General features: G+C 40.9%; 1 protein-coding gene across 1 annotated transcript in view; it reads right to left on the bottom strand.

The window, feature by feature from the left end:
- Ttc6 (tetratricopeptide repeat domain 6) overlaps nucleotides 1-14,282 on the bottom strand; it is a 203,548-nt gene that overhangs the window by 103,741 nt on the left and 85,525 nt on the right. The window contains exon 9 of the mRNA XM_055608708.1: nucleotides 13,565-13,701. Coding sequence (XP_055464683.1) covers nucleotides 13,565-13,701 — 137 coding nt within the window. The remainder of the gene's footprint in view (nucleotides 1-13,564; nucleotides 13,702-14,282) is intronic.

Below are 14,282 nucleotides of genomic sequence, written 5' to 3'. Positions count from 1 at the left end.
CCCCCCCCGACCCCTGGCAGAGAAATGCCAGCTCAGGGCTCAGGATCCGACTGAGAAGCACTAACCCCTGCTGGCACTCCCCTGAGAGCACCTCCATAAGCTTGCCCTAGCAGATGGGAAGGTCAGAAGGGAAGGGCAGAGAGGCAGCCTGCCAAGGACACAGCACCCTCTCTCCAGCTCACCCAGTGGCCCCTAGCAGAGAATCCCAAGCTCTGGATCTGAGGACACTCAACCCTACCCGGGACTCTCTTTGGATCAGCAAACATAGATTCTACTGCTAGGCTGCTTCTGGCAGAGAGATCTGGGCCTGGGATCTGGGATTGAGTACACTCATCCTAACTCTTTCCCATGCCACCCAGGGACCAGTCAACATAACCCCTCCTGGCAGAGGGAAAGGACAAAGAGGCAGCACACAGGAAAGGTGGACACCGAGTCCTGCGGCCACAGTGTCACAGAGCTGACTGTTAGTCTACCCGTGTACTTCCACAGCAGGACCAAAACAGAGAGTAGTGAGCAAGGGGAACCCCTGTGCATTCCAACTGGTCCTGCAAGAGAGTGAGTGAGCCTTCTAGAAAGAGATTGTCCCAGACACAGGGCCTCTCCACAGAAGCAACCAGACGAGATCCCTGCCACCCAAACCCCTAGTGTGGGCATCATAGGGATTCTTGGGATAGCGACCCCAACATTGACGCCTCTGCCTTGTGGGTCCACCAGGGTAATCCAGGCAAACAATCCTTGGATCTCAGTCAGAACTGCGTAATAGTGGCTTGCAGGCCACTGCAATAGTCAGAAAATCCGCACATGCACACTGCACCAGCTAAAAGCGCAAGTGAATAGCACCAGCATCACATTCCTTACTTAGGCAAAACTGAAAACACAGTGCACACTCCCAAAGCAGTGAACCTCTCTCATCTTTCTGAAAAAACAGTCCAGAAAACAGAAAGAGACAATCATAGCCCAAACTACAATCTCGAGGAAAAACCAGTGAGGATTATAAATAACCAGATGGCTAGAGGCAGATGTAAGTACACTCCCAACAAAAATCAGGACATAATGATCTCACCAGCAACCCCACAAAACAATGGACACTTCAATTCACTAGATATACAAGAAAACGACCTCAAAACTATGTTTCTCCAGCTATTAGAGGCCCATAAAGATGAAATGAACAAAGCCCTCAGAGAAATAACCAAAGAAATCGAGACTAACCAAGAAGAAACAAATCGTGCTCTCAGAGAAATGACCACGAAAATTGAGGCAAACAGAGAAGAAATGCACGAAGCTCTCAAAGAAATGTCCACACAAATGAAGGCAAATAAAGAAGAAATAAACAAAGCTCTCATAGAAATACAAACAATTATACCCAAAGAAGTAGAGGCACAATTAGTGATACATAGAGAGGAAACAGACAAAAAAATAGAAGCTATCATTGAAAAGCAGGAGTCCACATTCAAACAGATGAAGGAAATAGTGCAAGACATGAAAACAGAATTAGAATCAATAAAGAAAAAACAAATAGAGAAAAACCAGGAGCTGGAGAACATAGAGAAAAGATCAGGCACTACAAAGGTAAGCATCACCAACAGAATACAAGAGATGAAATAAAGAATCTCAGGAGCCGAAGATACACTTGCAGAAATTGACACGTCTCTCAAAGAAAAAATAAAATCAGAAAAGTTCCAAACACAAAACATCCAAGAATTCAAGGACACCATGAAAAGAAAAAAACCTAAGAATAATAGGAGTAGAAGAAAAAGAAGACATCAGGCTCAAAGGTCCGGAAAATATTTTCAAGAAAATTATAGAAGAAAACTTTCCCAACTTAAAGAAGGAGATGACCATAAACATACAAGAGGCCTACAAAACACCAAGTAGATTAGACCAGAAAAGAAATTCTTCACGTCACATCATAGTCAAAACACTGAACCTATAAAACAAAGAAAAAATTCTAAAAGCAGCAAGGGAAAAAGGCCAAGTAACATATGAAGGTAGACCTATCAGAATCACACCAGATTTCTCAACAGAAACTATGAAAGCCAGAAGGGCCTGGACAGAAATCATACAGTCCTTAAGGGACCACAGATTCCAACCCAGACTACTATACCCAGCAAAACTTTCAATCAACATAGACGGAGAATTCAAGATATTACAAGACAAAAACAAATTTAAACAATATCTACATAGTAACCCAGCTCTACAGAAGTTACTAGAAGGGAAAATCCAAACCAAAGAAAACAACTACATCTAAGGAGACAGAGGAAATAGATAACTACACAACCAAAAAAAATCAAAAGAATACAAGCAATGAAACTCAGTGACACCACCAACACCACATCTAAAGTAAGTAACAATTGTTGGTCACTAGTTTCTATCAACATCAACGAACTCAACTCCCCAATGAAAAGACACAGACTAACAGAATAGTTGCGGAAACAGGATTCATCATTCTGTTGCATCCAAGAAACACACCTATGGAACAAAGATAAACACTACCTCAGAGTAAAGGGCTGGAAAACTGTCTTTCAAGCAAATGGTCTCAGAAAACAAGCGGGAGTAGCCATCCTAATATCTAATAAAATAGACTTTCAACCCAAGTTAATCAAAAAAGATAAGGACGGCCACTATATTCTCATCAAAGGAAAAATCCACCAAGAGGACATCACAATTTTGAATATCTATGCCACAAATACAAGAGCACCTACATTCGTAATGAAACAATATTAAAGCTTAAATCACACATTGATCCTAAAACCCTAATAGTGGGAGACTTCAACACTCCACTCTCACCAAGGGACAGATCAACTAGACAGAAAACAAATAGGGAAATAAAAACACTTACAGAGACCCTAAATCAAATGGACCTAATAGACGTCTACAGATCTTTTCATCCAAACTCAAAAGAGTATACCGTCTTTTCAGCACCACATGAAACCTTCTCCAAAATAGACCATATAGTTGGTCATAAAGCAAGCCTCAACAGATACAAAAAGATTGAAATAATCCCTTGTATTCTATCTGACACCATGGACTAAAGCTGGACATCAACAACAACAGAAATAACAAACAGCCTACACGCACATGGAAACTGAACAACTTGTTACTCAATGACAGCTGGGTTAAGGAAGAAATAAAGAAAGAAATTAAAGACTTCATAGAATTCAATGAAAATCAAGGCACAACATACCCAAATTTATGGGACACATTGAAAGCAGTGCTCACGGGAAAATTTATAGCACTAAGTGCCTGCAAGAAGAAAGTCGTAACATCACATACAAACAACTTAATGGCCCAACTGAAAACCCTAGAAAAAAAAGAAGCAGATACACCCAAGAGGAGCAGATGGCTGGAAATAATCAAACTCAGGGCTGAAATCAATCAATTAGAAACAAATAAAACAATTCAAAGAATCAATGAAACAAAAAGATGGTTCTTTGAGAAAATCAACAAGATAGACAAACCCTTAGCCAAACTAACTAAAAAGCAGAGAGAATCTAACCAAATCCACAAAATCAGAGATGAAAAGGGTGACATAACTACAGACACAGAGGAAATTCAAACAATCATTAGGTCATACTACAAAAGCCTATATGCCACAAAATTTGAAAACCTAAATGAAATGGACAATTTTCTTGATAGATTCCATCTTCCAACATTAAGTCAAGATCAGGTAGAAAGACTGAACAGCCCTTTGTCCCCCAAGGAAATTGAAGCAGTCATTCACAGTCTCCCCTCCAAAAAAAAGCCCTGGGCCAGATGGTTTCAGGGCGGAATTCTACCAGACCTTCAAAGAAGTGCTCACACCAATTCTCCTCAAACTAGTCCACAAAATAGAAACAGAAGGTACATTACCAAACTCATTCTATGAAGCGAGAGTCACCCTGATACCTAAACCACACAAAGACCCAACAAAAAAAGAGAACTTCAGACCTATCTCTCTTATGAACATTGACACAAAAATACTCAATAAAATACTTGCAAACCGAATCCAAGAACACATCAAAGATGTCATCCACCACGACCAAGTAGGCTTCATCCCAGGCATTCAAGGGTGGTTCAACACATGGAAATCCATCAATGTAATCCACCACATTAACAAACTGAAGGAGAAAAACCACATGATCATCTCAGATGCTGAAAAAGCATTTGACAAAGTCCAACACCCATTCATGTTTAAAGTCTTGGAGAGATCAGGGATACAAGGCACATATCTAAACATAGTAAAGGCAATATACAGCAAGCCTATAGCCAACATCAAACTCAATGGAGAGAAACTTAAATCAATCCCACTGAAATCAGGGACAAGACAAGGCTGCCCACTCTCTCCGTACCTCTTCAACATAGTACTTGAAGTCCTAGCCAGAGCAATAAGACAACTAAAGGAGATCAAGGGGATACAAATCAGAAAGGAAGAGGTCAAAGTGTCACTATTCGCAGATGATATGATAGTATATATGAGCGACCCCAAAAATTCAACCAGAGAACTCCTCCAGCTGATAAACACCTTTAGCAAAGTGGCAGGATACAAAATCAACTCAAAAAAATCAGAAGCCCTCCTGTATACCAAAGACAAAAGGGCTGAGAAAGAAATTAGGGAAACAACACCCTTCACAATAGCCACTAATAACATAAAGTACCTTGGGGTGACACTAACCAAGCAAGTGAAAGACCTGTTTGAGAAAAACTTCAAGTCTCTGAAGAAAGAAATTGAAGAAGATCTCAGAAGATGGAAAGATCTCCAGTGCTCATGGATTGGTAGGATTAACATTGTGAAAATGGCCATCCTTCCAAAAGCAATCTACAGATTCAATGCAGTTCCCATCAAAATTCCAACTCAATTCTTTACAGACCTTGAGAAAAAGATTCTCAGCTTCATATGGAGAAACAAAAAACCCAGAATCTCCAAAACAATCCTGTATAACAACAGATCATCTGGAGGTATCTCTATCCCCGATCTCCAGTTGTACTACAGATCAATAGTAATAAAAACTGCATGGTATTGGCACAAAAACAGAAGGGAGGATCAATGGAACCGCATAGAAGACCCAGAAATAAACCCACACACCTATGAATACTCGATTTTTGACAAAGAAGCCAAAACCATTCAATGGAGAAAAGACAGCATCTTCAACATATGGTGCTGGTCCAACTGGATGTCTACATGCAGAAAAATGAAAATAGATCTATATTTATCACCCTGCACAAAACTAAAGTCCAAGTGGATCAAAGACCTCAACATAAAACCAGATACTCTAAATCTGTTAGAAGAAAAAGTGGGGAACAGCCTAGAACTCATTGTCACAGGAGACAACTTCCTGAACAGAACACCAACAGCACAGGCTCTAAGAGCAACAATCAATAAATGGGACCTCATGAAACTGAAAGGCTTCTGTAAAGCAAAGGACACTGTCATCAAAACAAAACGACTGCCTACAGATTGGGAAAGAATCTTCACTAACCCTTTATCTGACAGAGGACTAATATCGAGTATATACAAAGAACTAAAGAAGCTGAAAAGTAGCAAACCAAGTAATCCACTTAAAAAATGGGAAACAGAGCTAAACAGAGAATTCTCAACAGAAGAATATCGAATGGCAGAGAAACACTTAAAGAAATGCTCATCCTCATTAGCCATCAGGGAAATGCAAATCAAAACGACCCTGAGATATCACCTTACACCCATCAGAATGGCCAAGATGAAAATCTCAAGGGACAACACATGCTGGAGAGGTTGTGGAGAAAGTGGAACCCTCCTCCACTGCTGGTGGAAATGTAAACTGATACAACCATTGTGGAAATCTATCTGGTGCTTTCTAAGACAATTAGGAATAGTGCTTCCTCAAGATCCAGCCATACCACTCCTAGCATATACCCAAAAGAGGCTCAAGTACACAACAAGGACATTTGCTCAACCATGTTTTTAGCAGCTTTATTTGTAATAGCCAGAAGCTGGAAACAGCCCAGATGCCCTTCAGCTGAAGAATGGATGCAGAAACTATGGTATATCTATACAATGGAGTATTACTCAGCAATGAAAAATAAGGAAATCATGAAATTTGCAGGTAAATGGTGGGACCTGGAAAGGATCATCCTGAGTGAGTTGTCCCAGAAGCAAAAAGACACGCATGGTATATACTCACTCATATAAACATACAACATAGAATAAACCCACTAAAATCTGTATATCTAAACAAACTAAGCAAAAGAGAGGACCCTAACTAAAATGTTCAATCCCTATCCTGAAAGGCAAAGAGGATGGACATCAGAAGAAGAAGAAAATAGGAAACAACCTTGGAACCTGCTACAGAGGGCCTCTGAAAGCCAGAAGAAAACAGGAAACAATCTTGGAACCTGCCCCAGAGGGCCTCTGAAAGCCTCTGCAGTATAGACTGTCAAAGCAGATGCTAAGCCTGATGGACGACTGATGGGCAGAGTGAATGGAATTTTATGTAAGAAGTGGGAAATAGTAAGAGCTGGAGGGGATGGGAACTCCACAAGCAGAGCAATAGAACAAGATAATTTGAACACAGGGAACTTCCCAGAGACTCATACTCCAACCAAGGACTATTCGTGGAGATAACCTAGAACCCCTGCACAGATGTAGCCCATGGCAGTTCAGTGTTCAAGTGTGTTACATAGTAATGGGAAGAGGGACTGCCTCTGACATAATCTGACTGGCTTGCTCTTTGATCACCTCCCCCTGAGGAGGGAGCAGCCTTACCAGGCCACGGTAGAGGACAATGCAGCCACTTTTGATGAGAACTGATAGACTAAGATCAGAAAGGAGAGGAGAACCTCCCCTATCAGTGGACTTGGGGAGTGGCATCCATGCAGAAAGGGGAGGGAGGGTGGGATCGGGATCAGGAGTGGAGGAGGGAGGGGCTTATGGGGAGATACAAAATGAATAAAGTGTAATTAATAAAAAAAAAAGAGAGAGAAATTGTGGTACCTTTACACAATGGAATACTATGAGGCTATTAAAACAAGAAAATCATGAAATTTGCAGGCAAATGGATGGAACTAAAAAAAGACCATTTTGGGTGAGGTAGCCCAGACCTGGAAAGATATACATGGGATGTACTCATTTATAACTGGGTTTTAGCCATATAGTACAGGATAACCATACTACAATTCGTACATCCAAAGAAAAGAAGTAACAAGGAGGACCCAAGGGAGCATACTTAAATATCACTCAGAAGTGGAAACAAAATAGATAGCAGAAATGGTTGAAGAGAGGGAAAAGGGTTGAAGAATGAATGTGGAGAGAAATGAGGGTGTAAATCAGACTGGGCAGATGGAGCAGGAGGGCTTGCAAAGAGAATAAATCGTGGGCAGGGGCATCTCTGAGACACGCTGGAGACCTAAGACAGGGTAGGCTCCTGAGAGAATGTGGGAGTGGCTCTCTCTCTGAGATGGTTAGGAGCAGGGGACTTAGAAACTGAAGACGTGGTTCTCTAACTAGACTGGACTCTTAGTGCAGGGAGTGGAACACACCAACCCACCCACAAAAACTTCAACCCAAAATTTGCCCTGCCTACAAGATGTGCAGGGATAAAGATAGATCAGAGCTTGAGGGCCAATTCCTGGCCCTACCTGAGACTCACCCCATTGGAGAGAGCCAACCCCTGACACTGTTAATGATATCCTGCTATACTTGCAGATAGGAGACTAGCATAGCCATCCTCTAGGAGGCTCCACCCAGCAGTAGATGGAAACTGATGTTAAGACTCACAACCAAACATTGGGTGGAGCACAGGGAGCCTTGTGGAAGAACAGGGAAAGAATAGAGGGACTCACAAAAGACAGGAGCTCCACATGAAGACCAAAAGAGCCAACTAACCTGGGCCCACGGGGGTTACAGAGCACCAACCAAGGACCATGCATGGATTCCACCTGAACCCCTTACTCATACATTAACTCTGGGTAGCTTGGCCAACATGTGGCTTCCCTAGAAAGGGAAGAGGGGGCTGTCTCTGACATGGTCTCTATTGCCTGCTTTTCAATCACTTCCTCGTGGTGGAGCTGCCTCACCAGGCCACAGGAGAAGATTTGGTCAGTCCTGATTCGACTTCCTGTGTTGGTTCGGTGGGTAGGAGGAAGTTTCCCTTATCTGAGTAGTAGGGGAGGGGTAGAGGTTGTAAGGGAAAGGGGGGGAGCAATGGGAGCAGAGGAGGAAGGGTGATAAAATCGGGTTTTTAAATTAATTAATTAATTAATTAATTTTAAAAAGAAAGAAAAACTATTAGTAGAACCACCTTCAATGACAACAACTAATTTGCAGTGAAAGATATGAAACATGAAGCAACACTATTTCATGATTACATTGATATAAAATCTGCAAACAGAAAAATCAAAACTAAGAATATTTAGACATATATTTGCATGCTGGAACTCTTAGAAACCTACAAGAAAGTGACTAAAATAAGCCCCAGGGCAATGTTTACCTTCTGGAGGAGGCAGAGCCGAAGGGTGTTTCCACAGTATTACAAATGTTTCTTTGCCTGTTTTGGTTACAAGATATATACAGGGTAATGTCATTAAGTAATGCACTTCTCTGTGTGGTGCTTTTAAGAATGTATATTTTAACATTAATGTGGTTTATGACTGAAAATTGCCAAGTGAAGGCAGACATGGTGGCTCCATTTTAGTAATGTTGTCATTCAAGAGGTTGAAGCAGGAGGATCATGAGTTCAAGAGCAGCCTAGGCTGCAAAGAAATTTCTTGTTAAAAAAATAAACAAGAATAAAATTGCTATAAACACATTTCAAGCCACAATAATGTTTAAAGAATGAATATGGCAAGCATTATGAACATCATTTGGACAAACTGGCAGCGTACAGTAGGAAAAGATTCTTACCAAATATGCATACAATAGAGGGTTAATATCCAAAATTTATACAGAACTCAAGAAACTATATATCAAGATGGCAAGTAACTCAAATAAAGAATAGAGAGGACCTAAAACCCTGGCTCAGATGTAGCCCATAGACTCAGTCTCCAAGTGGGATCCCTAGTAAGGGGAGCAGGGGCTTTCTGTGGCATGAACTCAGTGGCAGGCTCTCTGATCACCTCCCCCTGGGGGGTGCAGCCTTGCCAGTCCACAGAGGAAGACAATGTAACCAGTCCTGATGAGACCTGATATGCTAGGATCAGATGGAAGGGGAGGAAGACGTCCCCTATCAGTGGACTAGGGGAGGGGAATAGGGAAAGAAGAGGGAGGGAGGGAGGGTGGGATTGGGAGGAGATGAGGGAGGGGGCCACAACTGGGATACAAATTGAATAAATTGTAATAAATGATAATAAAAAGAGGTTTTTGTTTGTTTGTTTTTTAAGAATAGGGTACAGACCAAAATAGGAAATTCTCAAAAGAGAAAGCCCCAAAACATTTAGATTTCAACATCCTTAGCAATCAGGGAAATGCAAATCAAAACTACTTTGATATTTCATCTTCTACTAATCAAAATGGATAAGATCAATAAAGCAGGGAAAAGCTCATCCGGGCAAGGATGTGGAGTGAAGGAAACACTCCTCTATTGTTGGTGGGAGTGCAAATTTGTGCAGTCACCATAGCAATCAATGTGGCAATTCCTCAGCAAGCTGGAAACCTACTTCAGAATCTAGCTATACCCCTCAAAAAACAGCTTCATGCTGCCACAGAGGCACTTCCTTAACCATTGTTGTTCTATTCATAATATCCAAAATCGGAACCAACCTAGATGTCTCTCAGCCAATAAATATAAAAAGAAAATATGGCGCATCTACACAATTGAATATTCCTCAGATGTTAAACAAGTGAAATTTGCAGATGAATGGATAGAACTAGAAAAAAAAATCATCCTCATTTAGGTCACTCAAGCCCAGAAAGGCAATTATAACAAATATGGCATGTATTCATTTTTATGTGGACATTAAGTGTTAACTTAATTATCACCAAGCTACAATTTGTAAAACCACATAGGTTAGGTATAGAATAAGGGACTGGGAAGGGACAGATAGATCTTCCTAGGAAAGGGACATAGAATACATAATTATGAATGATTCAGGGTTAGGGCATGGGCTGGAATGGGAGGATCAAGTGGGGAAGGGAAGGGAAGAGGGGCATAAGGGAGAAAGAGCTAAAATTAAGAGCCACTTGAGGGTTAGTATGTAAACTTAATACAGTAAAACTATATGTGTATGGGTATATGTATATATACTTATATAAATATAAGTATTATTTATATTCATATTTTGGTACAGGAAGCTACATTTGGTGATGATGAATTATTAGTTAGGCCTCTTTTATTCATATATGTATATATATGAATATGAAGTTAAGCTAAATAATGAGGAAGACAGAGCCCTAATACCAAAAATGGGTTACATCTAATTGAATTGTTGGCCCATGGGAAACTCCCAGACGACCCAGTATATTACCAACACTATAGAGTGCTCTCTACAAATTGACTGCAAGGCCCCATTGATGAAGACAACACCTACACAACTGATTGAACACAGAGAAGTTGATCTGGTGTCTACCTAAAGCCTTCACCCCTATGCTCTAGTACCTTTGTTACAAGAAGGCATTCTGCATGCTACCAAAGGAGGAACACAAACATCAAAGCAGCCACAAACCCTTGGATAAGACAATGGCATTCTCCTTGCAAGATATGCTAGTGCAATGGTGAAACAGAGCTTATGGGAGTAAGCAACCGCTATCTGATTTAACTCAAGGCTCATTCTACAAAATAGAATCCATACATGACACTTCATGGGACACCAGTAACCTCAGACCAGATAGGCCAGGAACTGAGGATAAGACTGAATACTATTGTTTTTTAATCCTAATGACATTCTGCTATACTCGTAGGTCAGTGCCTTGCTCAGCCATCACCAGAGAAGCTTCCTCCTGCAACAGATGGGTTCAAATACACAGACCCACACCCAGACAATATGCAGAGTGAGAGACTTTGGCACACTCAGTCCTAAAAGAGATGTCTCCATAAAATCTCCCTTAAAACACAAGAGCTCAGGCATCCCTGTGAAAGAAGAGGTATAAAGAGTGTAAGAGCCAGAGGAAATGGAAAATGTCAAGGAAGGAAGGCCCTCTGAATAAACAGAATTGATGCACATATGAACTTATAGAAACTGAGGCAGCATGCAGAGGGTCTACACAGGTCTGTAACAGATGGGGTGCTACAGCTAAAAGGAGAAAAGGACGCACACTCCCATCCTTAAGCTAGAAGCTATCTGCAGTTGCTAACAACTTGCACATGAAATTTAGTGGGGGGTTTCCCTGGAGAAGCAATCTACTCTTCAAGGTATGCTGCCTGTGCAGCAGTACATAACCAAAAGAAAGTGAAATCAGTGGCATCTTTGGAAGGTCCTTGTCTCATGATGCCTTGCCAGGTTAAGACTCTTCCTTTCTTGTGCCAAACGTATGGCATCATGATAGTACTGTTTATTAGCCCTATAATTATTATGGCGGTATTATTTAAACCACTATCACAATCAATAAGACACCTGTTAGATTTTATAATCTAACACTTGCCTTGTTTCACCTTGGGCTGGACAGATAATTCCATATCTCTCAGCCCACATACCATTCTATCTGCTTTAATCATTCCTAATTGGGCAGTCCCCCATCCATAATTCCATAAATACTTGCTTATCCTTCATCTGGATCAGGCCATTCTTGGAATCCTTCCTCCCGACCCACGTGGCACCTTTTCCACGGTAACCCACTGTGGCTTCCTCCTGTCTTCTCTATTTCTGTTCTCCCTTTCCCAATATCCTCTCTATCCCCAAAAGCCCACGAACCTTGGCTACACCTCCCCATCAACCTTGCCCAAGTATATAGGCATTTTATTGGTTAAACAGAGAGGCAAGTTTAAAGTGTCATTTGGAGTAGGTGAGTGTCTGCTTGTAGCAAGCAGGTTTCAGGGGGAAGCAATTAACATAGAATAGATAGCACCAGACCAACACCCAACACTTTCTTTAATCAAATTTTGTTTTATTTTTATTTTCTTCTCTTTTTCCCCCCTGCATGTCCTTTGCACATATGACTTCTAGTTAAGTGTTTTTATGGGATTCCTGAGTCTACAAAAAAAAGTTGGGCTTTCCAACTGTCTGTTTCTTGTGTCTTTTTTAGGTATCTTTTATTTCTGTTTGTTTGTTTTGTCCTTTTCCAGTGTTTTAGTTTCATTTTATTTTATTATTATTCCTTAGAAGCCTGTTTTCTTTCTAATAAGAGACAGGAAGAGGGTAGATCAGGAGGAAAGATGAGAGGTAGTGGGAGTAGAGGGAGGGGAAATTGTAATCAGAAAATAATGTGCTGGGCGGGAATCTATTTTACTACTCAGCAATTAAAAACAAAGAAATCATGAAATTTACAGGCAAATTGTGGGATCTAGAAAAGATCATCCTGAGTGAGGTATCCTAGAAGCAAAAAGACACACATGGTATATACTCAACTATAAGTGGATATTAGACATATAATACAAGATAATCATACTAAAATATGAACACCTAAAGAAGCTAAGCAAGAAGGAGGACCCTGGGTAAGATGCTCAATCCACATTCAGAAAGACAAAGGGGATGGACATCAGAAAAGGGAAAAAAAAAAAAACAGGAAACAGGACAGGGGCGTAACACAGAGGGCCTCTGAAAGACTCCACCCAGCAGTGTATCAAAGCAGATGCTGAGACTCATACTCAAACTTTGGGCAGGGTGCAGGGAATCTTATGAAAGAAGGGAGAGATAGTAAGACCTGGACTGGACAGGAGCTCCACAAGGAGAGCAACAAAACCAAAACATCTGGGCCCAGGGGTCTTTTCTGAAAATGATACTCCAAACCAAGGACCATGCACGGAGATAACCTAGAACCCTTGCACAGATGTAGCCCATGGCAGCTCAGTCTCCAAGTGGGTACACTAGTAAGGGGAACAAGGATTGTCTCTGACATGAACTTAGTGGCCTGCTCTTTGATCACCTACCCCCTGATGGAGGAACATCCTTACCAGGCCACAGAGGAAGACAATACAGCCAGTCCTGATGAGACCTGATAGGCTAGGGTCAGAGGAAAAGGGAGGAGGACCTCCCTTATCAGTGGACTGGGGAAGGGGCATGGGAGGAGATGAGGAAGCAAAGGTAGGATAAGGAGGAAATGATGGAGGGGGCTACATCTGGGATACAAAATAAATAAACTGTAATTAATATAAAAAATTAAAATTAAAAATCTATTTTCATTAAAAGTAAAAAATAATAAAATAAAATAATAAATAAAAAATAGTGAGTGAAGTTTATCATACAAGTTACAATAAAATATTTAGAAAAATATTTGAGCATATCTCTTCCTCATGGATACAAAAGCTATGAATGAAAAAAGAAATGTAAAGAAGGAAATTATGGATGACAAGTGAGGCTTTACATAGTTACAAAGTGTGCGCACTTCGAAATGCGAAGAAATAACTTGACCCTGAAAATGAGCTCACTATTTTAAAAGGGCTGTCAGATGATATCAAGCAATTTTTCCTAAAAACACATTTAAAGAAGTTATTTCAAAATTCACGTCTAAAATAATTCTTACCTTGCTTGAGAATTTTGGGGCTCAAGTTTTATCAGAGATGTAAAATCACTTGTGGCTCCAGACCAGTTTTCATTTTCAAAGTAGAACATTGCACGTTTCATTAATGCATCTGTTCTTTTGGGATCATGATGAATACACTGGAAGGGTGTAAGGATGGAAACATATCATACAGTGAGAGAAAACTCAAGACAAATTCAAATTGCATAAAAGAAACCCACTTTCATGCTAAAATTTTCAGGTTTGTGTTTAAAGATATTAGGAAATTTACCCATCATCAAATTCTTTTTTTAATTTTTATTTTTTTCTTCACAATTAATTCATTATATTTCCCGATTGAAGTCCCCTCCTTCAACTCCCCTATTCCCACCCTCCCTCTGCCTTCCCCTCATCTGCTTCCCCTAGTCCAGTGAAAAAGGGAGTTCTCCATTATTGCCATTTGCCCTTAGCTTGTTAAGTCTCATCAGGACTGCCTGGATCCTCTTCCTCTGTGGCCCGGCAAGGCTGCACCATCAGGGGTGAGTGATCAGAGAGCAGTCAGCTGAGCTCATGATAGAGGCAGCCCCTGCTCCCCTCACTCAGCGATCCACATGGAGAGAGATTATTATCCAAAGGAGAAGCAAACAGTAAATACAAACAGCCAAAGCTTTTGGCCGCTGAAACTTTCACTGATTAACAAAAAAAAAGACCATGAGCCCTCATCACTACACAAGGAACTACA

Source organism: Psammomys obesus, unplaced genomic scaffold (genome assembly GCF_907164565.1).
Source record: "Psammomys obesus unplaced genomic scaffold, mPsaObe1.curated_primary_1811, whole genome shotgun sequence".
NCBI lineage: Eukaryota > Metazoa > Chordata > Mammalia > Rodentia > Muridae > Psammomys > Psammomys obesus.
Note: the sequence above shows the minus strand (reverse complement) of the source record. Positions and strands in the feature narration are given on the sequence as shown.